Genomic DNA, 25500 nt, shown 5'->3' with positions numbered 1-25500 from the left:
AGAGTAATGCTCCCACTACACTGTCCCCATCAAACACTCCCAGGACAGGTACAGCACGGGGTAAGATACTGGGGAAAGCCCCTTCTACACTGTCCCGATCAAACACTTCCAGGACAGGCACAGCACGTGGTTGGATACAGAGTAAAGCTCCCTCTACACTGTCCCCATCAAACACTCCCAGGACAGGTACAGCACGGTGTTAGATACAGAGTAAAGCTCCCTGTACACTGTCCCCATCAAACTCTCCCAGGACAGGTACAGCACGGTGTTAGATACAGAGTAAAGCTCCCTGTACACTGTCCCCATCAAACACTCCCAGGACAGGTACAGCACCGAGTTAGATACAGAGTAAAGCTTCATCTGCACTGTCCCCATCAAACACTCCCAGGACAGGTACAGCACGGGATAACAGAGTAAAGCCCTCTCTACACTGTCCCCATCAAACACTCCCAGGACAGGTACAGTACGGGGTTAGATACAGAGTAAAGCTCCCTGTACACTGTCCCCATCAAACACTCCCAGGACAGGTACAGCACGGGGTTAGATACAGAGTAAAGCTCCCCCTACACTGTCCCCATCAAACACTCCCAGGACAGGTACAGGACGGGGTTAGATACAGAGTAAAGCTCCCTCTACACTGTCCCCATCAAACTCTCCCAGGACAGGTACAGCACGGGGTTAGATACAGAGTAAATCTCCCTCTACACTGTCCCCATCAAACACTCCCAGGACAGGTACAGCACGGGGTTAGATACAGAGTAAAGCTCCCTGTACACTGTCCCCATCAAACACTCCCAGGACAGGTACAGCACGGAGTTAGATACAGAGTAAAGCTTCCTCTGCACTGTCCCCATCAAACACTCCCAGGACAGGTACAGCACGGGATAACAGAGTAAAGCCCTCTCTACACTGTCCCCATCAAACACTCCCAGGACAGGTACAGTACGGGGTTAGATACAGAGTAAAGCTCCCTGTACACTGTCCCCATCAAACACTCCCAGGACAGGTACAGCACGGGGTTAGATACAGAGTAAAGCTCCCCCTACACTGTCCCCATCAAACACTCCCAGGACAGGTACAGGACGGGGTTAGATACAGAGTAAAGCTCCCTCTACACTGTCCCCATCAAACTCTCCCAGGGCAGGTACAGCACGGGGTTAGATACAGAGTAAATCTCCCTCTACACTGTCCCCATCAAACACTCCCAGGACAGGTACAGCACGGGGTTAGATACAGAGTAAAGCTCCCTGTACACTGTCCCCATCAAACACTCCCAGGACAGGTACAGCACGGAGTTAGATACAGAGTAAAGCTTCCTCTGCACTGTCCCCATCAAACACTCCCAGGACAGGTACAGCACGGGATAACAGAGTAAAGCCCTCTCTACACTGTCCCCATCAAACACTCCCAGGAAAGGTACAGTACGGGGTTAGATACAGAGTAAAGCTCCCTGTACACTGTCCCCATCAAACACTCCCAGGACAGGTACAGCACGGGGTTAGATACAGGTTAAAGCTCCCCCTACACTGTCCCCATCAAACACTCCCAGGACAGGTACAGGACGGGGTTAGATACAGAGTAAAGCTCCCTCTACACTGTCCCCATCAAACACTTCCAGGACAGGTACAGCACGCCGTTAGATACAGAGTAAAGCTCCCTCTACACTGTACCCATCAAACACTCCCAGGACAGGTACAGCACGGGGTTAGACACAGAGGAAAGCCCCCTCTACACTGTCCCCATCAAACACTTCCAGGACAGGTATAGCACGGGGTTAGATACAGAGTAATGCTCCCACTACACTGTCCCCATCAAACACTCCCAGGACAGGTACAGCACGGGGTAAGATACTGGGGAAAGCCCCCTCTACACTGTCCCGATCAAACACTTCCAGGACAGGCACAGCACGTGGTTGGATACAGAGTAAAGCTCCCTCTACACTGTCCCCATCAAACACTCCCAGGACAGGTACAGCACGGTGTTAGATACAGAGTAAAGCTCCCTGTACACTGTCCCCATCAAACTCTCCAAGGACAGGTACAGCACGGTGTTAGATACAGAGTAAAGCTCCCTGTACACTGTCCCCATCAAACACTCCCAGGACAGGTACAGCACCGAGTTAGATACAGAGTAAAGCTTCCTCTGCACTGTCCCCATCAAACACTCCCAGGACAGGTACAGCACGGGATAACAGAGTAAAGCCCTCTCTACACTGTCCCCATCAAACACTCCCAGGACAGGCACAGCACGTGGTTGGATACAGAGTAAAGCTCCCTCTACACTGTCCCCATCAAACACTCCCAGGACAGGTACAGCACGGTGTTAGATACAGAGTAAAGCTCCCTGTACACTGTCCCCATCAAACTCTCCCAGGACAGGTACAGCACGGTGTTAGATACAGAGTAAAGCTCCCTGTACACTGTCCCCATCAAACTCTCCCAGGACAGGTACAGCACGGTGTTAGATACAGAGTAAAGCTCCCTGTACACTGTCCCCATCAAACACTCCCAGGACAGGTACAGCACGGTGTTAGATACAGAGTAAAGCTCCCTGTACACTGTCCCCATCAAACTCTCCCAGGACAGGTACAGCACGGTGTTAGATACAGAGTAAAGCTCCCTGTACACTGTCCCCATCAAACACTCCCAGGACAGGTACAGCACCGAGTTAGATACAGAGTAAAGCTCCCTCTACACTGTCCCCATCAAACACTCCCAGGACAGGTACAGCACGGTGTTAGATACAGAGTAAAGCTCCCTGTACACTGTCCCCATCAAACTCTCCCAGGACAGGTACAGCACGCCGTTAGATACAGAGTAAAGCTCCCTCTACACTGTACCCATCAAACACTCCCAGGACAGGTACAGCACGGTGTTAGACACAGAGGAAAGCCCCCTCTACACTGTCCCCATCAAACACTTCCAGGACAGGTATAGCACGGGGTTAGATACAGAGTAATGCTCCCACTACACTGTCCCCATCAAACACTCCCAGGACAGGTACAGCACGGGGTAAGATACTGGGGAAAGCCCCTTCTACACTGTCCCGATCAAACACTTCCAGGACAGGCACAGCACGTGGTTGGATACAGAGTAAAGCTCCCTCTACACTGTCCCCATCAAACACTCCCAGGACAGGTACAGCACGGTGTTAGATACAGAGTAAAGCTCCTTGTACACTGTCCCCATCAAACTCTCCCAGGACAGGTACAGCACGGTGTTAGATACAGAGTAAAGCTCCCTGTACACTGTCCCCATCAAACACTCCCAGGACAGGTACAGCACCGAGTTAGATACAGAGTAAAGCTTCATCTGCACTGTCCCCATCAAACACTCCCAGGACAGGTACAGCACGGGATAACAGAGTAAAGCCCTCTCTACACTGTCCCCATCAAACACTCCCAGGACAGGTACAGTACGGGGTTAGATACAGAGTAAAGCTCCCTGTACACTGTCCCCATCAAACACTCCCAGGACAGGTACAGCACGGGGTTAGATACAGAGTAAAGCTCCCCCTACACTGTCCCCATCAAACACTCCCAGGACAGGTACAGGACGGGGTTAGATACAGAGTAAAGCTCCCTCTACACTGTCCCCATCAAACTCTCCCAGGACAGGTACAGCACGGGGTTAGATACAGAGTAAATCTCCCTCTACACTGTCCCCATCAAACACTCCCAGGACAGGTACAGCACGGGGTTAGATACAGAGTAAAGCTCCCTGTACACTGTCCCCATCAAACACTCCCAGGACAGGTACAGCACGGAGTTAGATACAGAGTAAAGCTTCCTCTGCACTGTCCCCATCAAACACTCCCAGGACAGGTACAGCACGGGGTTAGATACAGAGTAAAGCTCCCCCTACACTGTCCCCATCAAACACTCCCAGGACAGGTACAGGACGGGGTTAGATACAGAGTAAAGCTCCCTCTACACTGTCCCCATCAAACACTTCCAGGACAGGTACAGCACGCCGTTAGATACAGAGTAAAGCTCCCTCTACACTGTACCCATCAAACACTCCCAGGACAGGTACAGCACGGGGTTAGACACAGAGGAAAGCCCCCTCTACACTGTCCCCATCAAACACTTCCAGGACAGGTATAGCACGGGGTTAGATACAGAGTAATGCTCCCACTACACTGTCCCCATCAAACACTCCCAGGACAGGTACAGCACGGGGTAAGATACTGGGGAAAGCCCCCTCTACACTGTCCCGATCAAACACTTCCAGGACAGGCACAGCACGTGGTTGGATACAGAGTAAAGCTCCCTCTACACTGTCCCCATCAAACACTCCCAGGACAGGTACAGCACGGTGTTAGATACAGAGTAAAGCTCCCTGTACACTGTCCCCATCAAACTCTCCCAGGACAGGTACAGCACGGTGTTAGATACAGAGTAAAGCTCCCTGTACACTGTCCCCATCAAACACTCCCAGGACAGGTACAGCACCGAGTTAGATACAGAGTAAAGCTTCCTCTGCACTGTCCCCATCAAACACTCCCAGGACAGGTACAGCACGGGATAACAGAGTAAAGCCCTCTCTACACTGTCCCCATCAAACACTCCCAGGACAGGTACAGTACGGGGTTAGATACAGAGTAAAGCTCCCTGTACACTGTCCCCATCAAACACTCCCAGGACAGGTACAGCACGGTGTTAGATACAGAGTAAAGCTCCCTGTATACTGTCCCCATCAAACTCTCCCAGGACAGGTACAGCACGGGGTTAGATACAGAGTAAATCTCCCTCTACACTGTCCCCATCAAACACTCCCAGGACAGGTACAGCACGGGGTTAGATACAGAGTAAAGCTCCCTGTACACTGTCCCCATCAAACACTCCCAGGACAGGTACAGCACGGAGTTAGATACAGAGTAAAGCTTCCTCTGCACTGTCCCCATCAAACACTCCCAGGACAGGTACAGCACGGGATAACAGAGTAAAGCCCTCTCTACACTGTCCCCATCAAACACTCCCAGGACAGGTACAGCACGGGGTTAGATACAGAGTAAAGCTCCCCCTACACTGTCCCCATCAAACACTCCCAGGACAGGTACAGGACGGGGTTAGATACAGAGTAAAGCTCCCTCTACACTGTCCCCATCAAACACTCCCGGGACAGGTACAGGACGGGGTTAGATACAGAGTAATGCTCCCTCTACACTGTCCCCATCAAACACTCCCAGGACAGGAACAGCACGGGGTTAGATACAGAGGAAAGCCCCCTCTCCACTGTCCCCATCAAACACTCCCAGGACAGGTACAGGACGGGGTTAGATACAGAGTTAAGCTCTTTGCTCCCTGATGATTAGTAATATATGGCCTGTGTCTCTGCCCTCTGACCCCTGCAGGTGTTGATTGCGATATTGATATTCAGAAGACAATCCAGACCGTGCGGAACCAGCGTTCGGGAATGGTTCAGACAGAGGCACAGTACAAGTTCATCTACATGGCTGTGTCCCAGTATATTGAAACCACTCAGAAAAAGCTTGCGCTCATGGAGGTAACTTTCCCCTTGTTCACCTGTCACGGATAAGCCCAGTGGGTGCCTTCTCATTCTTTCTGTCTCTGTCTCTCTCTCTCTCTCTTTGTCTTTCTCTCTTCTTTGCTCTCTCCTTCGCTCTCCTCTGTCTCTCTGTTTCTTTCTTTCTCTTTCTGTCTCTCTCTCTCTGTTTCTCTCTCTCTGTCTCTTGTTCTGTCTGTCTCTCTCTGTGTTTCTGTATCTCCCTCTCTCTCCCTGTCTTGCTCTCCGTCAGTCTCTCTCTGTCTTTCTCTCTCTCTGCATCACTCTGTTTCTCTCTGCCTCACGCTCTCTCTCTGGCTCCCTCTCTTTCTCTCTCTGTCTCTCTCCCTGTCTGTCTGTCTCTCTCTCCACTCTCATTAGGGCAGCACGGTAGCATTGTGGATAGCACAATTGCTTCACAGCTCCAGGGTCCCAGGTTCGATTCCGGCTTGGGTCACTGTCTGTGCGGAGTCTGCACATCCTCCCCGTGTGTGCGTGGGTTTCCTCCGGGTGCTCCGGTTTCCTCCCACAGTCCAAAGATGTGCAGGTTAGGTGGATTGGCCGTGATAAATTGCCCTCAGTGTCCAAAATTGCCCTTAGTGTTGGGTGTGGTTACTGGGTTATGGGGATAGGGTGGAAGTGTTGACCTTGGGTAGGGTGCTCTTTCCAAGAGCTGGTGCAGACTCGATGGGCCGAATGGCTTCCTTCTGCACTGTAAATTCTATGATTATCTTCTCTTTCTCAATACCAGTCTCCCCGAACAGGCGCTGGAATGTGGCGACTAGGGCCTTTTCACAGTAACTTCATTGAAGTCTACTCATGACAATAAGCGATTTTCATTTTCATTTCAATTTACTAAGGCCTAGTCTTTGTTCTCCTCAGTAATGTCCTGTCCTCTCTGAACCACCAGCTCTCTTTCTGTCTCTCTCTCAATTTCTCTAATTCTCTCTGTCCCTCTCTGTCTGTCTCTCTCTCTCTATATATCTCTCTCTCTCTCTGCCTTCCTCTCTCTTTTTCTCTGTCTCTCTCCTCTCTTTGCCTCCCCGTCTCTCTCTCTCACTCTATCTCTCTCTCTTTCTCTTTCTGCCTCTCTCTCTCTCTGTCTCCTCTCCTCTTCTCCTCTGTATCTGTTTCCCTGCTCCTGAGCGGGATTCTCTCACCCTTGAGCCGGGCCGGCGAATCCTCGCGACCGGGCCACGCCGCCGCAATGCCGGCGCGCGATTCTCCGTAGAGCGGAGAATTGGCGCCAGCGTGGTTGGTGCGCCGCTGGTCGCGGGCGCTCTATGTGGCCGGCCCAACGATTCTCGGGCCAGGATGGGGCGAGCGGCCGTCGTGGAAACGCTGAGGCCCGCTGTCACCGTTCCAAACGGCTCACAGCCGGCGGAAATTCAACGTGGAAGGATCGGGTGGCGGCCTGTGGGAGGGGGCCTCCGATGTGGCCTGGCCCACGATCGGGGCCCACCGATCGGCGGGCCAGCCTCTCTGGCTAGGGGACTCATTACCTACGCGCAGACCCCTGCAGCCCTGCGCCATGTTGCGTCGGGGCCAGTGCGTTGAAGGAGGCCACTGCGCATGCCGCGGCCCCCAGTTCGTGCCAGGATTGGCAGCTGGAGCGCTGTGCTGGCCCCCTGTAGGGAGCTGGGAGCAGCTCGTTCACGCCGTCGTAAAACGCGACGGCGTTTACGACCGCGTGGACACTCTGCCGCGGGATGAGAGAATCCCGGCCCCTGTCTCTCTCACTCTCTGTCTCTCTCTCTCTCTTTGCAAAGCCCTGATCCCTGTCCTCCTCAGTAATGTCCCATCCTCTCTAAACCCCCATCTCTTCCTCTCTCTCTCTAGAATGACAAGCAAGCTGAATCTGAGTACGGCAACATCCAGTACCCAGCCCAGCAGAAAACTCAACACTCCAAAATCTCTCGCAAGACGTCCAAGTAAGATTCAGAATTCGTGACAGTCTTCACAAATTCCCAGTGGAGGTGCTGAGGTCACGGGGGATGGAGGGACGGGGACGGGGAGGGGGGGGGGGGGGGGGGGAGGGGGAGGGGGGGTGCTGTCCATGACTCGATAAGGCGAGGGTGGGGTGCAGATGTGACCAAGAAAATGGATTGGGTTTGACAAGAGGAATGTGGGAGGATATGACAACACACTGGACAAGTGCGCGGTCAATTCCGGCTCAATGGAACCCGGAGTCACAACACAATGGAATTAACCAATAATTCTTATCGAAATTCCCCAAGTCTTTGTTCCTCGGCTGCCCAATAATTACAGTCACCAGGTTTGTAAATGTAAACACAATTACTATTTATTTATAACAAGAACTATAATGAATAATGCAGCGGATACGGTTGGTTGACAACAAACTAATATCTAGTACCAGTTTAACTGTCTCACCCTATACCCAGACACACAAGACAGACAAAAACAGAGGGGAGTAAATGCGCAGTTGGGCCGCGCCAACCTGTGAATGACTTCTTCAACGCGCCGGCCCCGATGCATCATGGCGTGGTGGTTCAGAGGCCGGCCGCGTAATAAAATAGGGCCGGGGCTGTAGAGGCCGGCTTGCCGATCGGTGGGCCCCGATCGTGGGCCAGTCCTCATCGGAGGCCCCCCCCACGGTAAAGGAGCGCCTCTCCCCACCCCCCCCCCCCCACAGGCCGTGCCCCCGGCCCGACGCGCAGAGTTCCCGCCGGCTGCGAGCAGGTGTGAACAGCGCCGGCGGGCCTCTGCCGTTTCCGCGTGGCCACTCAGCCCATCAAGGCCGGAGAATCGGCGGCCTCGCTGCGGACAGCAGCCCACGACCGGCGCCGCACCAAACGAGCCGGCACAAATGGCGGCGATTCTCCGCTGCTCCGACGCGGACCGGCGCCGCGGGAAAAAATGGCGCGACGGTGATTCTCCCATTCGGCGCGGCATGGCAGAATCCCGCCCATAGTGTTGACGCCGGGCCATTCCCCACACTCCACCCCAGCCAACAAGATGGCAGTGAGGAGAGCGCTCAGTGTTCAGGGATAGTAATCAAATCCGGGAGGCTCTCGCTGTCATCGGAGTCAAGGTGAAAGTCCGTACCTGTGGGTGGAGACAAGTTCAGGTCTGTGGGCGTGGACAAAGGATAAATGCTGGCATGGCTGGGGGAGGGTTGGCATAGGGGTTGGACTACGTTGCCGATGGGCGGTGCGTAATCGTCTCCTATTGCCAGAGAGATGTGGTGGGAGTGACTATATTGTGATCCGTAGACTTTGAGTTGGTTGATGTGGAACCAACCAGCTTTACCGTCGGGTTACGTTATCTTGTACATGGAGGGGCTCACTTTGTCTGAAAAGGAGTAGGGTCCTGCAAATTTGGGGGAGAGGAAAGAACTGGGGTTGTAAAGTGAAACCATTACTTGCTGACCGACTGTATACTCTACGGGATGGACGGTTTTGTCAAAGCAGGCTTTACTCTGCTTCCTTCTAGCGACCAATCGGACAGCTGCAGCGAGTTGTGCCGCTTTAATGTTATTTGCAACCTGTTGGACTGCTTTTTCGTGAGTGAGGGCGGTTACTGTAGAGCTTGCCAGATCGAGGCCTAATAAATATTCAATACCCTTCATGGGACGTCCAGTCATGAGAGTGTGGGGGGAAAGTTGCACGTTTCGGCACCTCCCGTTTTAACGGACTTTTGGGCTCTTATTGGGAGCCCCAATGGCAATTTTTCGAAGGCTAAACCCACTGTGAGGCGACATAGAAGGGAGTCCCCCCGGATGTGAATGGACAGAAGAGATAATAGTGGCCAGATTGCGGAGGATCCTCTGGAGCAGCGGTAAAGAAGGGAAGTGAGAAGCAAGATGGCGGCGGAGGGAGGCCAGTTGGTATGGGGCCTGGAACAGCAGGAGTTCCTCCGGCGATGTGTGGAGGAGCTCAAGAAGGAGGTGCTGGCGCCAATGCTGCAGGCGATTGAGGGGTTAAAGGAGGCGCAGAAGACCCAAGAGATGGAGCTCCGTGGAGTGAAGGCAAAAGCTGCCGAAAATGAGGACGAGATACAGGGCTTGGTGGTGAAGACGGAGACGCACGAGGCACTGCATAAGAGGTGTATGGAGAGACTGGAAGCCCTGGAAAATAGCTCGAGGAGGAAGAACTTAAGAATCTTGGGTCTTCCCGAAGGGGCAGAGGGAGCGGACGTTGGGGCGTATGTGAGCACGATGCTCCATACCTTAATGGGAGCTGAGGCCCCGACGGGCCCCCTGGAAGTGGAGGGAGCGTATTGAGTCCTCGTGAGTAGACCAAAGGCAGGAGAAATACCTCGAGCAATAGTGGTGAGGTTCCACCGCTACAAGGACAGGGAGATGGTCCTGAGATGGGCGAAAAAGACACGGAGAAGCAGGTGGGAGAACGCGGTGATCCGCGTGTATCAGGATTGGAGTGCGGAGGTGGCGAGAAGGAGGGCGAGTTTCAATCGGGCCAAGGCGGTGCTCCACAAGAGGAAAGTGAAGTTCGGAATGTTGCAGCCGGCAAGACTGTGGGTTACACACCAGGGTAAACACCACTACTTCGAGACGGCAGAAGAGGCGTGGACATTTATCGAAGAGGAGAAGTTGGACTAGATTGGAGAAAGAGTGTTTGAAATGAAGTAGTGAGGTGGTGGTAAGGGACTGTGAATCAGATGGGGGGGAAAAAACTTTCTTTCCCCTCGAAGGGGGGGGGGTGACACGAAGAAATGTGGGCGCCGGTGGGGAAGGGGAGGGGGAAGGAGAGAGGGAGCTGCGCCATCAGGGGCGGGGCCGAGAGGGAAGCGCGGGCTTTGTCCCCGCGCTATGGAAATTGTGGCGGGAAAAGGGGGCGCAGGAAGGAAGGGGCCTCACATGATGGGAGGCTAAGGATAAACTGGGGAAGCCGAGGTCAGCCAGAGTTTGCTGACTTCCGGAAGCAATATGGGGGGAGCAACTAAGCTAGAGAGGGATCTAGCGGGGGGGAGGGGTGCGGGGTTAACTGGGTTGCTGCTGCTAAGGGGAAGGGGTAGCTGTTACGGGATGGGATGGTCGGGACGGGAGGACGCCGTCGGGGGGAAAAGCGGGAGCATGGGAACCGGGTGAGGAGCTGGTCTAAAAAAGGGGATGGCTAGTCGACGAGGGGGGTGGGTAAAGAGCCCCCCAACCCGGTTGATCACGTGGAACGTGAGAGGGTTGAATGGGCCGATTAAGAGGGCAAGGGTATTTGCGCACCTAAAGAAGCTAAAGGCAGACGTGGTCATGCTTCAGGAGACGCACCTGAAACTGGCGGATCAGGTCAGATTAAGGAAAGAATGGGTGGGACAGGTATTCCACTCGGGTTTGGATGCGAAAAATAGAGGGGTGGCAATACTATTGGGGAAACGGGTATTGTTTGAGGCGAAGAACATAGTGGCGGACAGTGGGGGTAGATACGTGATGGTGAGTGGCAGACTGCAAGGTGAGGCGGTGGTGCTGGTGAATGTATATGCCCCGAACTGAGATGACGCAAACTTTATGAAGTGTATGTTGGGGCGCATCCCGGACCTGGAGATGGGAAAGTTGGTAATGGGGGGGGGGGGGAACGTCAACACGGTGCTGGACCCAGGGCTGGACCGGTCCAGATCTAGGACCGGGAGGAGGCCGGCAGCGGCCAAGGTGCTTAAGGGCTTTATGGAGCAGATGGGAGGAGTGGATCCCTGGAGATTTACTAGGCCAAGGAGTAAAGAGTTTTCCTTCTTCTCCCATGTCCACAAAGTGTACTCCCGGATAGACTTCTTTGTCCTGGGAAGGGAGCTGATCCCGAAGGTGGCAGGAACGGAGTATTCGGCTATAGCCATTTCAGATCATGCCCCACATTGGGTAGATCTGGAAGTAGGAGAGGAAAAGGAACAGCGCCCACTCTGGAGATTAGATATGGGACTGTTGGCGGACGAGGGGGTATGTGTAAGGGTGAGGGGATGTATTGAAAGGTACCTAGAGATTAATGATGATGGAGCGGTTCAGGTGGGAGTGGTCTGGGAGGCGCTGAAGGCAGTGGTTAGAGGGGAGCTGATCTCCATAAGGGCCCATCAGGGGAAACAAGAGGGTAAAGAAAGGGAGAGATTGTTGAGGGAGATTTTGAGGGTGGATAGGCAATATGCGGAGGCTCCAGATGAAGGGCTATACAGGGAAAGACGGAGATTGCACACGGACTTTGACTTGTTGACCACGGGTAAGGCGGAGGCACAATGGAGGAAGGCACAGGGAGTGCAGTATGAATATGGAGAGAAGGCGAGCCGGCTGCTGGCCCAACAACTTAGGAAGAGGGGGGGCGGCGAGAGAGATCGGAGGGGTTAGAGACGAGGAGGGAAAGATGGAATGGGGAGCGGAGAAGGTGAACGGGGTGTTTAAGGTATTTTACGAGAGGCTATATAAGGCTCAACCCCCGGAAGGGAAAGAGGGAATGATGCGTTTCCTAGACCAGCTGGAGTTCCCGAAGGTTGAGGAACAGGAGATGACAGGACTGGGAGCGCAGATTGAGGTGGAGGAGGTGGTAAAAGGAATTGGGAACATGCAGGCAGGGAAGGCCCCGGGACCGGATGGGTTCCCCGCGGAGTTCTATAAGAAATACGTGGACCTGCTGGCCCCACTTCTGACGAGAACCTTTAATGAGGCTAGGGAAAGGGGGACACGACCCCCGACGATGTCGGAGGCGACGATATCGCTGATCCTGAAAAGAGACAAGGACCCGCTGCAGTGCGGGTCATACAGGCCTATTTCCCTCTTGAACGTAGATGCCAAGCTTTTGGCCAAGGTGATGGCGACGCGGATAGAGGACTGTGTCCCTGGGGTGGTGCATGATGATCAAACGGGGTTTGTTAAAGGGAGGCAATTGAATGCTAATATACGGAGGCTGCTGGGGGTGATGATGATGCCCCCACCGGAGGGGGAGGCGGAGATAGTGGTGGCGATGGATGCAGAGAAAGCATTTGATAGAGTGGAGTGGGACTACCTGTGGGAAGTACTGAGGAGATTTGGATTTGGATTTGGAGAGGGGTTCATTAGATGGGTTCAGCTCCTGTACAGGGCCCCGGTGGCAAGCGTGATTACAAATAGGCAACGATCTGACCACTTCCGACTATATAGGGGTACAAGACAGGGATGTCCCCTGTCCCCGTTACTGTTTGCGTTGGCAATTGAGCCACTGGCCATAGCGCTGAGGGGCTCTAGGAAGTGGAGGGGGGTACTTAGAGGAGGAGAAGAGCATCGGGTGTCATTATACGCGGATGATTTGTTGTATGTCGCGGACCCAGTGGAGGGGATGCCCGAGATAATGCAGACACTCAGGGAGTTCGGAGAATTTTCAGGATATAAATTGAATATGGGGAAGAGTGAACTGTTTGTGATGCACCCCGGGGAACAGGGCAGGGGAATAGATGATTTACCGTTGAGGAGGGTAACAAGGGATTTCCGGTATTTAGGGATCCAGGTGGCCAGGAACTGGGGAACCTTGCATAAGCTTAACTTGGCACGACTGGTAGAGCAGATGGAAGAGGACTTTAGGAGGTGGGACATGGCGCCCCTGTCACTGGCGGGCAGGGTGCAGGCGGTTAAAATGGTGGTCCTTCCAAGGTTTCTTTTTGTGTTCCAGTGCCTCTCTGTACTGACTACAAAGGCCTTTTTTAAGAAGGTGGACAAGAGTATTATGAGCTTTATGTGGGCTGGAAAGACCCCAAGAGTAAAGAGGGGGTTCCTGCAGCGCAGTAGGGACAGAGGGGGACTGGCACTGCCGAGTCTAAGTGATTACTATTGGGCCGCCAACGTGTCACTGATATGTAAGTGGATGAGGGAAGGGGAAGGAGCGGCGTGGAAAAGACTGGAGATGGCGTCCTGTAGGGGAACTAGCCTGAAAGCACTGGCGACGGCGCCGTTGCCGTTCTCCCCGAAAAAATACACCACAAACCCAGTGGTGGTGGCAACTCTGAAAATTTGGGGGCAGTGGAGACGACATAAGGGAGTGACGGGTGCCTCAGTGTGGTCCCCGATAAGGAACAATCATAGGTTCGTCCCGGGAAGGATAGATGGGGGATTTAAATCTTGGCAGCGAGCAGGAATTGCGAAATTGAAGGACTTGGTCTTAAACGGGTGCTACACAGGGCGCATATGACTGGAGCAAGGCTGAGTAGATTTTTTGGAGTGGAGGATAGGTGCGGGAGATGCGCGGGAAGCCCGGCGAACCACACCCACATGTTCTGGTCATGTCCGGTATTGCATGGGTTCTGGGTGGGTGTGGCAAAAGTGATTTCAAAGGTGGTGGGGGTCCGGGTCGAACCAGGCTGGGGGTTGGCTATATTTGGGGTTGCAGATGAGCCGGGAGTGCAGGAGGCGAGAGAGGCCAATGTTTTGGCCTTTGCGTCCCTAGTAGCCCGGCGAAGGATTCTACTTATGTGGAAAGAAGCTAAGCCCCCGGGCGTGGAGGCCTGGATAAACGATATGGCAGGGTTCATAAAATTGGAGCGGATAAAGTACGCACTAAGAGGTTCGGCTCAATGGTTCACCAGGCGGTGGCAATCGTCCTCGACTATCTCGCAGAGCAATAAGGGAAAATAGGAAAGGTAGTAGCAGCAACCCAGGGGGGAGGGGGGACGGGGGGGACGGGACTCATTTGGGTCCTCAGGGGTTTTATGTGTGTGTTTATATATTAGTTATTTATATTAGATCTTACAAAGTTACTATTTTAGTTACTATTTCTGTTCTGTTGTTTTTTATTTGTTGTTGGCAGTTGCCGTTAGTTAGTATATTATTTATTTAAAAAACGATCAATGTATATATTATTACAAAGTTTTAAAATGGGAAATTTTTGTTTTTGTTTGATCGAGAAACTTTAATAAAATATATATTTTTTAAATTAAAAAAAATAAAAAATGAAAAATGAGAGTGTGGGGGGTGAAACCTGTGGAACTGGAAACGGTATTCCGAATAAACATGAGAGCAAATGGGAGGACCGTGTCCCACGTGGTATTGTTCTGTTGCACCATCTTCCTAATGGTCGCTTTTAAAGTTCGATTCATTCTTTCGACAATGTCTCTGGATTGAGGGTGATTTGCGATATGGAATTTCTGCCTGATCCCAAAAATTGTTAAAACATTTTGCATGACTCTGCCGGTGAAGTGGGAACCTTGGTCTGACTCAATGCTGCAGGGGAGACCCCAGCGTGAGAATATCTATTGGGTCAAAACTTGGTGGTGGCCTTTGCTGTGTTTGTCCATGAGGGAAATGCTTCTACCCATTTAGTAAAGGTGTCGATTACAACCAGCATATATTTGAAACCGTTTCTGCAAGAGGGAAGGGGGCCAATGTAGTCGAGTTGCAAATTTGTCCTAGGGCCATTAACAGGTTGGGAGTGACGTAATTGTCCTTTCTTTGAGTAACGTTTGGGATTGTTCTGAGCACAGATAAGGCAATTCTCGACACAATGGGTTACATCGCTTTTTAAATTGGGCCACCAACACAAAGATCTTAAATGGGCAATGGTATTGTCAATCCCCTGATGTCTGTGTCTGTCATGAAATTGGTAAATGAGCTGGTTTCTGTCCTGGGTGGGGACCACATAAATTCCGTTTTTTAAAACTATACTGTCCTGCACGGTCAGTGCGTCCTTCCATTTATCACAGGGGACTGGGAAGTTGCCGTCTAAAACCTGTTTGACGGCGTCGTCTGCTTTTTGGGCTTGAGATAGATCCTCAATATTGGTCTGGGAAACCTGGACTTAGTGTATCGGTTCGCTTTCGGGTGGCTGCCAGAAGTGACCATGGCGTGATCCTGCTTTGGCTAAGGGGTCTGCCTTTACATTACCGGGTTGGGACGAGCGATGATGGCTTCTTACTTTAAGATACCGTATGTGCGATCTGAGGCTGTCTTGAGAATGTGCTTTAACAATGGGGCAGAGGGTAGGGTTTTCCATCGGCTAAAACAAAACCTCGAGATTCCCAAAGGGGCAGGAATTCTGTTAAGCTGTTGCACACATACAGGCTGTCGGAGTGTATGTCTGTGGGGGTTGGAAAAGAGTCGAGGTGCTGAATTACATAGGCTATGGCTGCGAGTTCTGCTGCTTGTGAACCTAGGTGGCCGGGCAATTTTAAAGAGATCTCTTCTAGTGGGCGTCCCTGCGCGTCTCCTACGTAAATTCCACAACCAGTAATTCCAACTCCGTTTTCGATTGTGGACGAACCGTCTCCATAAATCTTTTAAGTATCCCCTGTGGTTTGGGAATTCTGTGTCTTACTGCCTGCTCGTGGGTGGAGTGACTTTGGGATAAAGGGTCCTGTGTGGTGTTGGGCTGCTATGATATGGCACTCATGTGGGGTCCCTGCATATTGGAGATTATCAGCCAGAAATGGCTGGGTCTTGGTGCGTTTTACTGTAATGTCCCTGCCTTGTAACAGTAGTGTCCAGCAAGCTGCTCTGATTTGGCTGACTGAACCGTCCTTTAATCTACCGTCTAGTAATAGTTGAGTGGGGGTGTGCTCAGTCAAGATCGTGACTGGGTTGAGGCCTGTGATGTACGCAAAGTACTGTACTGCCCAAAAGACTGCAAGCAAGTGCCATTCGCAGGCTGTGAACCCTTGCTCTACGGGGTCTAATACTCTTGAGGCATAGGCTATGGTCCTAAGTGGTCGTGTCGTTCTTGCAGGAGCACTGCTGATAGGATTCGGTCGGTGGTTGCGCATCGATGGCATAGGGCATGTCTGGCCTGGAACTTGTAAAGCGGGGGCTGTGCCTAGGGCGGGTTTTAAATCATCAATGACGTCTGTGTGCTGCGGAAGCCATTCCTATGGGGCGTTCTTTTTAAGGAGCTCTGAGAGTGGGGCTGCTTTATTGGCAAAACCATCTATATAATTTCTGCAATATCCTACCAAACCTAGGAATGACCAAAGTGCAGTGACATTGTGGGGCTGGGGCAATTTAACGATGGACTCGATCCGTTTTTGCTCTATTTCTTTCTTCCCGTCAGTGATGATGGTACCTAAATAAAGAACCTTTTCCTTTAAAATCTGGGCCTTTTTAGGGTTTACCTTACATCTGATTGATTGCTGTAGGCCTAGTAATTCAGATAAGAGCTCTACGTGTTCCTCTTCTGTGTCGGTTTGCAAGAGCAGATGTCTACATATTGTATTCGGGTCGGGAAAATTTAGAAAGTCCGTTGGCCAATTGTTGGTGGAAAATGGAGGGGGAATTATGGAATCCTTGTGGGAGGCATGTCCACGTGTACTGCTGCCCTTGAAACGTAAATGCGAATTTATACTGGCAGGCCCTGTTTAACGGCCATTGCTGATGTCCAGCACTGTAAAGTACTTTGCCTGTACTCCCTGTTTGAGCATGGTCGCGGGACTCGTGGCAACAGTCGGGGCTGCTAAATGGGTTACCTTATTAAGTTCTCGGTAGTCGATCGTTAGTCGCCATGAACCATTGGGCTTTTTTATGGGAAAATTGGGGCATTATTTGTGGAAGCTACGGGCCGAATAACTCCTTGGTCTAACAAACAGTTAATAACCTCCAGAAATCTCACCCTCGGCTTGCTGTGGGAAACCGTATTGCTTTTGCGGCTTTGGACCGGGACCTGAAATCTTTACTGTACCTGGGATCGTCCCACAGTCGCGTTTGTGCTGTGCGAACGAAGCTTTGTGTTATATGAGGACCTCTCTAATCGTCTGGTCTGCATTAATTGTTTGCGTTTTTAACTAATAGTCCCCTACTGAGCAAATCCTGTTTTCATAATCCCCAACTGTGAGTGTAGCAGGAGCCCTAGCTGTTTTGGCCATTCGCCCTACACATTTGTTTACTGGGTCAAACAAAAGGTTATGGGAGCACATAAAATCAATGCCTAAAATGTGCTCTGCGGTTTGGGGTAAGTCAACTAAAACGACGGGGTGTTTGGTGCTAATGTTCCCTATCTGGATGTGTACGGGAGCTGTGATATATCCTTGTTGCATGTGGCCTGTGAATCCACTCAGGGTGATGGTGTCTGTGGTGGGCCATTTGTCCTGTTGAAACAGGGTGGAGGAGTTTAAAGTGGTGCAGGATCCTCCTGTGTCCCAAAGGAAATCGACCATATGTCCCCGGACTGTGCCTGTAACTATTGGTCTGCCTGATTTGTCCCAGCGTGTGTCACAGACCCAAGTTGGGGAGTCCGAACACTGTCAATCTGTGGAGTTAAACGCTAAGTCATCTGAACGGGCGCTAACATTGTGCATGGGCCTAACATTGTTCCTCGGTGGGGGGTTTGGTTGTTGGTATCGTTGATGATTCGGGGGGTTTTGTTGGCAATCGCGGGCGTAATGTCCAAACAATTGTAACAACCTCGTGGTGCCTGTGCTCTGGGGTGCTATCCCTCGTGTCTACCCTTGTTTATCCATGCTGGGTCCTGGCTAGTCCTAACTGGGTGCATGTTTGCTTCTATCTCGTCCTGATCTGTCTGTCGGTGTAGGGTTTGTTCCCATGCTCTGGAAAGTCATTTCAATTCCCAAACTTCATTGTGTGTGTGGTCTGCGGGGTCGTAGTTTACACAAGCCGTTTGACCTGCGTCTGTAGCATGCGAGACTAAGGTGTGGGACCATTTAGTGGTGTCCTCCTCATTTAGGTGTGCGTGGTTGAATTATCCGTAGACTGCCATGAAATTAATCCATTGGCGACCAGCAAATGCGGTCGGAGGTTCTCCCTTCTTTTGCCTACAGTGATTTAAACCCTCAACTGGATCTCCTTTGTTATACCCGATGGCATCTAATATAGCTGTTTTCATTTCCTGTAGGGTCCCTCCTGCTACATTTTGGGGTTCGGGCATAGCTGACCTTACAGACTGGCTAAGGCTCATAACTATTAGCTTTACTTCCTCTCTCTCATCTAGGCCGTACATAACTTTTTGTTGGCGCACCTCCTCAAAGAAGCTGTGCGGGTCTGCGGTGGGCTGGAATGGACTAATTTTTGTGCAAGCCTCCCTTAATTGGGTTTTGGATAGTGGGGTGGTGTTAGCAAAATCAGGCTCCTCCTGATCCGATGACTTGCGTTGTGTGGTAACCGGATTCATGGGGGTCGAATTGTGAGTGGGGGTGTGTGCTGCCTGTGCAGTCGGTGGTGCGGGTGCTTTTCTTATTGGGGCGTGGGGGGCTCGATTTTGATTTCCTGTGTCCTCTACAAATCTTTGGGCACTTTCGTTCAACTCTTGCCAATCGGGAGCATCTTCCTCATCTAAATCCTGCCCAAAAGTGTACCTGAAGCCATTCTGTACTGAGAGTAGCGACTGTAACTTTTCTATCTTCTGTCGGCATTTAGCATGGTCAACGGTACTCTGCCTCTGTTCCTTAGTGGAGCTGTGGAGCGCTCTCAAAGCTGCTTTTAAATCTGCGCATTTGCTAGTTAGCCGGGCGACCTGTTGTCCTGTTTCCTCTCTTACCAGGACTGCGCGCTGTGTATCTTGGTAGGCTTTTTCGTACTGGGTCTGGAAGCTACTAAGGTGAACTAGGCAAGATTGATGTGCGCGATTTACATCGGCCATTTCCTTATCCTTAGCTGCTAACTGTTCCCGGAGTTGCTCAATTATCTTCTCGCTTTCGTTACTGTTTTCCTCGTTCTTTTCTTCTTTCTCAATTAACTGTCTACGGAGCGTCTTCACGACTCCTCTGTGCCTCGCAACTGTGCCAAACAAGACACTATTGCCATCGGCTTTCTGACTTTCCCTACATTTTTCTTGTGGACCTCGCTTCGGTTCTCCCATCAAGTTTTGTCCTATCTTTCCTGGACCTGACTCATCATTAGCGCAAAAATTCGACCAAAGGGGCCACCCTTTCCCCTTTAAGTATTTCCTTAACTCTTCCTCCCATATGGGGCATTGCTCTGCTCTGTTGGTCGCTGCGACCTCAGGTTCCTGTGGATTCAGCAATCTTTCCATTGCTTTAGTGGCCATTACTTCTCTTATCTTGTTCTCTACTTTTAATTTGGGACAGGGGAATAAGGTGGCGATTTGAACAGTGGGCATGGCTTAAGCTATTTTCCGACTCACAATCCCTCAATAGTTGTACACAATTCTAAAGAGTTTACCTTACTCTTCCTGTTAGGTACGCATACGGGTTAGTACACACTTCCGAAATTCGGTTATTTGGTCGAAATGGGACTTGCACTTGTGCTCCTATTTTCTATGTATCTACGTATCTATGAAGCATTATTCAGAAGAGCCTTGTGTACAGGAATAAGCACCTTACGCGGAACTTGTGTGAGACGCTAGGTAGGCCTCGTCTAGAGCTTTGCGCCCAGTTCTGGGTGCCACACTTGAGGGAGGATGCAATGAAGTCAGAGAGGGCGCAGAGGAGATTCACGGGAATGACTCAGCTGGGGGGGGGGGGGTGCTGGGTCATTGCTGCCTCACAACGTCAGGCTGGTTCGATTGCGGCCTCAGGATACCGTCTGTGTGTGGAGTTTGCATGTTCTCCACCATGGTCTGCATGAGGTTTCCTCCGGGTGCTCCAGTTTCTTCCCACAGTCCAAAGGTTAGGTAGATTGGCCACACTAAACATTGCCCCTTAGTATCCAAAGATGTCTCGGTTAGGTGGGGTTACAGGGATAGGGGAGGGGATGAGGCCTAGGTAGGGAGCTCTTTCAGAGGGTCGGTGTAACTTGATGGAGGAATTGAAGATCCAGTGGCATTGGGGAAGCAGAAATAGCAAGAGACCCTTCCCCCTCGAGAACTCAGATGCAAAATAATCCCCATCCCTAATTGCCCGTTGGTATGTTGGGCCACTTCGGAGAGCCCCCCTGACTACCGACATCCTGGGGGCGACCATTGACCAGAAACTGGGACCAGCCATATAAACACTGTGGCTACTGATGTGTTGGGTGCTCTGCTACACAGACGAACCAACACGGTTGCGAATGGTACAACTCAGTTTTATTGCTAACATTTATTTACAGGGGTAAACTGGTCACTGAGGTTCGATCATAGCCCTTGAATCTGTGGACCTATTCCTAATACTATCTTGGCGTGGCACTCAGCACATGGTGGATGTCTGAGTGGCTTGCTGTGAGCTCTGTGCCCTGAGCTGTCACCTGCTGGAATGAACGGGAAGTGTCGTGTTCCCTGTTTGTAGTGTGTATGCTCTTGCCTGTGATTGGCTGTGGTGTTGTGTGTGTGTTGATTGGTCAGTTGATCTGTCCATCAGTATGTATGTCTGTTTGCACCATGATGTTTGCCTGAATATCATGACAGCTACCAGCAGCTAGTCAGAGGCTGGGAATCCTGCAGAGAGTAACCAACCTCCTGACCCCAAAGTCTGTCCACCATCTACAAGGACACATGTCCTCCTGATGGGAAAGCAGCACGGTGGCGCAGTGGTTAGCATTGCTGCCTCATGGCACCGAGGTCCCAGGTTTGATCCTGGATCTGGGTCACTGTCTGTGTGGAGTTTGCACATTCTCCCCATGTTTGCGTGGGTTTCACCCCCCCACAGCCCAAAAGATGGGCAGGGTAGGTGGATTGGCCACGCTAAATTGCCCCTTAATTGTAAAAAATGAATTGGGTACGCTAAATTTATTTTAAAAAATGGAGTGTGATGGGAAACTCTCCCGCTCGCCTGGATCAGTGTGGCTTCCCAACAACACTCAAGAAACTCGACACCATCCAGAACAAAGCACAGCCCCGCTCGATCGGCACGCTAACCACAAACATTCACTCCCTCCACCACCGACGCACAGTGGCAGCCGTGTGCACCGTCTGCAAGATGCACCGCAGCGACTTGACGCACCTTCCAAACCCGCCACCTTTACCATCTAGAAGGACAGAGGGGCAGCAGGCCCAATGCCTGCAAGTTCCCCCTCGAAGCCCCACACACACCAGCCTGACTGGGAAATATATTGGCCATTCCTTCACTGCCCCTGGGTCAGAATCCTGGAACTCCCTCCTTCCCTCCCTCCCTCCCTTCCTAACAGTACCTACACTACACAGAGACTGCAGTGGGTCAAACTGGCGGCTCACCCACTATCTTCTCGAGGGGGGCAATTAGAGTTGGGCGTAAAGCCAACACACCCCACATCCCGTAAATCTCTACTTTTAAAAATGACAGAACTGAACCATGACCTCGGTTTGGGTTAGGCCGAACCCATCCCGTACATCGGGAGCCTTGCTGGCTGCTACATCTCGTGACCTCTCCGATATTTCACAGCTGACTCCTGATCTCATCTTGGGTGAGGAGGAAGCCCGTTCCTCACCTCGAGGGGCTTGCCTTTTCTCTCCCCGCCTCACTATCTCTCTCTCTCTCTTTCTCACACAGCCAAGGCGAGGATCCCACACTGTATGAGAACATCTCGAAGGCGAAAAAGGACGAGAGCATCCGGAAGCAGAGGTTGGAGGAGAAGGGGAAAAGCGGAAAGCAGAAGTCTGCGTCGGTGAAGAAGAAGTGAAAGGGGGGAGGGAGTGGGAGGGGTTGCCCCGGCGGCGACCAATCGCACGCGAGGCGTCTGTTACGATCCCTGTTGATATTATAACTGGACGGGAAGATTCCAGAATGAACCCTTAGCTCAAAAGGCTGCAGCCTATACTTTTTTAAATAAAACATGGAGGAACAGGTTCGCAAGATCACTAATTTGTTTTAACAACAAGAAAAAACATTTATTAAGCATGAAAAATTTGGATTGTGAGAGGACACTCCTTGACTTCCCCTACCCCACCCCCCCCCCCTTAGTTTAACAATTTCACACAGATTTTAGGATTAACACAACTCACAAATCTTTAAGCTACCATGGTCTCATTAGGACACAAAGTCCCCATTAAACACACAAGATGACTGTGATCAAACACTCTCCATGTGAATGTCTGTGGCTGTCTCCTCAGAATCCACCCACCCACCCAGATGATTGTCATGTGAGAGTTTGCCAAATTCCACTCACAAAAACGTGCTTTAAAATCTCTCTCGTAATCAAGTGCTCCCTTCGTGGTTTGCATTTCAAAATCCAGTCTAGATTTTCCAAAATGATACTTTTAAATAAACCTTCTGCCCCACATTTAACAGCGAATCCCATCCAGGATTTTACACCCAGCCCCTTTAGGATTTATTTGCCTTGGCTGCTGTGCAAACTGCCCACAATTGCTTTAACTCTTGATTCCCAGACTGTATTAAAATGGCTTCAGATGTTTGATTTACCTTTGAAGGCTGTTGTCCCACTTTAAGTCCGAGTGCTCCAATTGTTTCGTTGACCTTTGTTCTCCAAACTGCATCACATCCCAGGTCCTCTTTCCTCCTAGTATTCTCCCAGTCTTTTTTTCAATTTAGAGTACCAATTACATTTTTTTTAGAATTACGAGCAATTTAGTGTGGCCAATCCACCTTGCCTGCACATCTTTGGGTTGTGGGGGTGAGACCGAGGCAGACACAGGTATACTCCTAGTCTTTGTTTACTCTCCCTTGGATTCTCCTGAACAATTAGCAAAAGTGGATAACACTGTGGCTTCACGCCAGGGTCCCAGGTTCGATTCCCCACTGCGTCACTGTCTGAGCGGAGTCTGCACGTTCTCCCCGTGTCTGCGTGGGTTTCCTCCCACAGTCCAAAGACGTGCAGGTTAGGTGGATTGGCCATGATAATTTGCCCTTAGTGTCCAAAAAAAAGGTTAGGAGGCGTTATTGTGTGATGGGGATAGGGTGGAAGTGAGGGTTTAAGTGGGTCGGTGCAGACTCGGTGGGCCGAATGGCCTCCTTCTGCACTGTATATTCTATGACCTAATACGTTGGTCTCTGTTCACTCAACTTTGGTCAACTTAAAGAATTATTTCTGTCCCAATTCCCTGGTTGTCTGAATTGTATGCTGTTCCTTAGGAAGCTTCCAAATTTGTGACTCCCTTGTCCGTTCCAGCTTCTCCTGGTAGATTTGAGTCATTTCTATTTACTCTTCATGCTCTAGCCCTCTCTAAGCACAATAGAAACACAGTTGGAACTTAACCAACCCCCACACGTACAAAAAACATTGTCCAGCATGAATCTAACTATAGGTTTTATCATTCCAGGAAACATTATAATAAAACCACTTAAACTATACCCTGTATCTAATGTTTACCAATACAGATATAAATCCCTTAAAACCACCTTTGTTCTCCAAACTGCATCACATCCCAGGTCCTCTTTCCTCCTAGTATTCTCCCAGTCTTTTTTTCAATTTAGAGTACCAATTATTTTTTTTAGAATTACGAGCAATTTAGTGTGGCCAATCCACCTTGCCTGCACATCTTTGGGTTGTGGGGGTGAGACCCAGGCAGACACAGGTATACTCCTAGTCTTTAAGCAACAAACTATAGATCCTTTCCCGGGAATAGACTCCACAAATACCCCGCTCCAGGCCTCTCGAAAGCCTTCACATGCTTGAAAGATAGGAACAGGAGGAGAACCATTCAGCCCCTCTCACGCCTGTTACACAAAGACAGGAGGAGGCGCATTCAGCCCCTCTCGAGCCTGTTGCACAGGAACAGACGTAAGCCCATTCAGCCTCTTTTGATCCTGTTACACAGGAACAGGAGGTGGCCCATTCAGCCCCCATGAGTCTGCGACACAGGTCTCTGTATCCCTCGGTCACACCAGACTTGGAGCACCGTGCACAGTTCTGGTCTCCGTATCCCTCGGACAAATCACACTCGGAGCACTGTGCACAGTTCTGGGGCGTCATTCTCCGCCGGCGTGATTCCGTTTTGCCGGCGCCCGGGGGTATCCCGACGGCGTGGGGCTGCCCCACAATGGGAAACCCCATTGACCGGCCGGTGTTACGGAGACTCCCGCCGGCCGGTCAGGGCAGAAATGTGGCGGGGCGGGTAGGAGAATTTCGCCCCTGGTGTCCGTATCCCTCAGTTAGACCACACTCGGAGCATGGTGCACAGTTCTGGTCTCCGTATCCCTTGGTTAGACCACACTCGGAGCACCGTGCACAGTTCTGCTCTCTCTATCCCTCGGTTAGACCACACTCGGAGCACTGTGCAGAGTTCCGGTCTCTCTATCTGTCGGTCACACCACACTCAGAGCACCGTGCACAGTTCTTGCCTGAGAGGAATATAACTGATGGGAATCTTAAACTTGCTTTTTCCTCCAGAAATGAGAAGGCTGATGGGGTGTTTGAGACGATGAAAGGGGTTTCAACAGGGCCAATGTAGAGAAGCGGTTTCCACTTGCAGACACATGGGAAATACCCAACGTCTGCAGGTTCCCAGTCCGAGCCCCACACACACCATCCTGACTGGGTAATATATCAGCCGATCCTTCACTGTCGCTGGGTCACAATCCTGGATCTCCCCCACTAACACCGCATTGGGTGTATCTACACCACATGGGGCTGCAGCGGGTTCAAGATGGCGGCTCTCTGACCATCTTTTCAGGGGCAATTAGGGATGGGAAATGCAGTAGTTTGAAACAATGCTTTGAGAATTAAACAGTCACGACTGCTTTGCTTGCTTCTAGTATCTGGAATGGTTATAATTGTGTTTTTTGTACTTGCAATTGTTAAATTAAACATTCTTTCTGATAAATCCTACGATTCAATTAATTTAAAAAAAATATTTTTTTATTCTCCTTTTTAACATTTTCTCCCAAATTTACACTTAGAAAGTGGTGCACTGTCGGAGGGTCAGTACCGAGGAAGGATCAGTACTGAGGGAGCGCCACATTGTCAGAGGGTCAGTACTGAGGGAGTGCCGCACTGTCAGAGGGTCAGTACATAGGGAGTGCCGCATTGTCCGAGGGTCAGTACTGAGGGAGCGCCGCACTGTCAGAGGGTCAGTACTGAGGGAGCGCTGCATTGTCAGAGGGTCAGTACTGAGGGAGTGCTGCACTGTCAGAAGGTCAGTACTGAGGGAGCGCCGCACTGTCAGAGGGTCAGTACTGAGGGAGCGCCGCACTGTCAGAGGGTCAGTACTGAGGGAGCGCCGCATTGGGGGGTCAGTACTGAGGGAACGCCGCACTTCGGAGTGTCAGTATTGAGGGAGTGCTGCACTTACTGAGTGCTGAATTTGGTGCTTTTTGAGTGCGATAG

At 51.2% G+C, this 25500-nt stretch overlaps 1 protein-coding gene across 3 annotated transcripts in view; it reads left to right on the top strand.

The window, feature by feature from the left end:
* LOC140392919 (tyrosine-protein phosphatase non-receptor type 6-like) overlaps positions 1–24997 on the top strand; it is a 157726-nt gene extending 132729 nt beyond the window's left edge. For 2 of the 3 annotated variants that reach the window (XM_072478695.1, XM_072478696.1), the window contains exons 13-15: positions 5356–5507; positions 7347–7438; positions 21768–24997. In XM_072478695.1, the coding sequence (XP_072334796.1) occupies positions 5356–5507; positions 7347–7438; positions 21768–21897 (374 nt within the window). In that variant the 3' untranslated portion in view covers positions 21898–24997. Of the gene's footprint in view, positions 1–5355; positions 5508–7346; positions 7443–21767 lie in introns of those variants that run through there. The other variant, XM_072478697.1, reaches the window with a different exon arrangement.
* The last annotated feature ends 503 nt before the right edge of the window (positions 24998–25500 follow it).

The sequence above is a fragment of the Scyliorhinus torazame genome, chromosome 16, assembly GCF_047496885.1.
Source record: "Scyliorhinus torazame isolate Kashiwa2021f chromosome 16, sScyTor2.1, whole genome shotgun sequence".
Lineage (NCBI taxonomy): Eukaryota > Metazoa > Chordata > Chondrichthyes > Carcharhiniformes > Scyliorhinidae > Scyliorhinus > Scyliorhinus torazame.
Note: the sequence above shows the minus strand (reverse complement) of the source record. Positions and strands in the feature narration are given on the sequence as shown.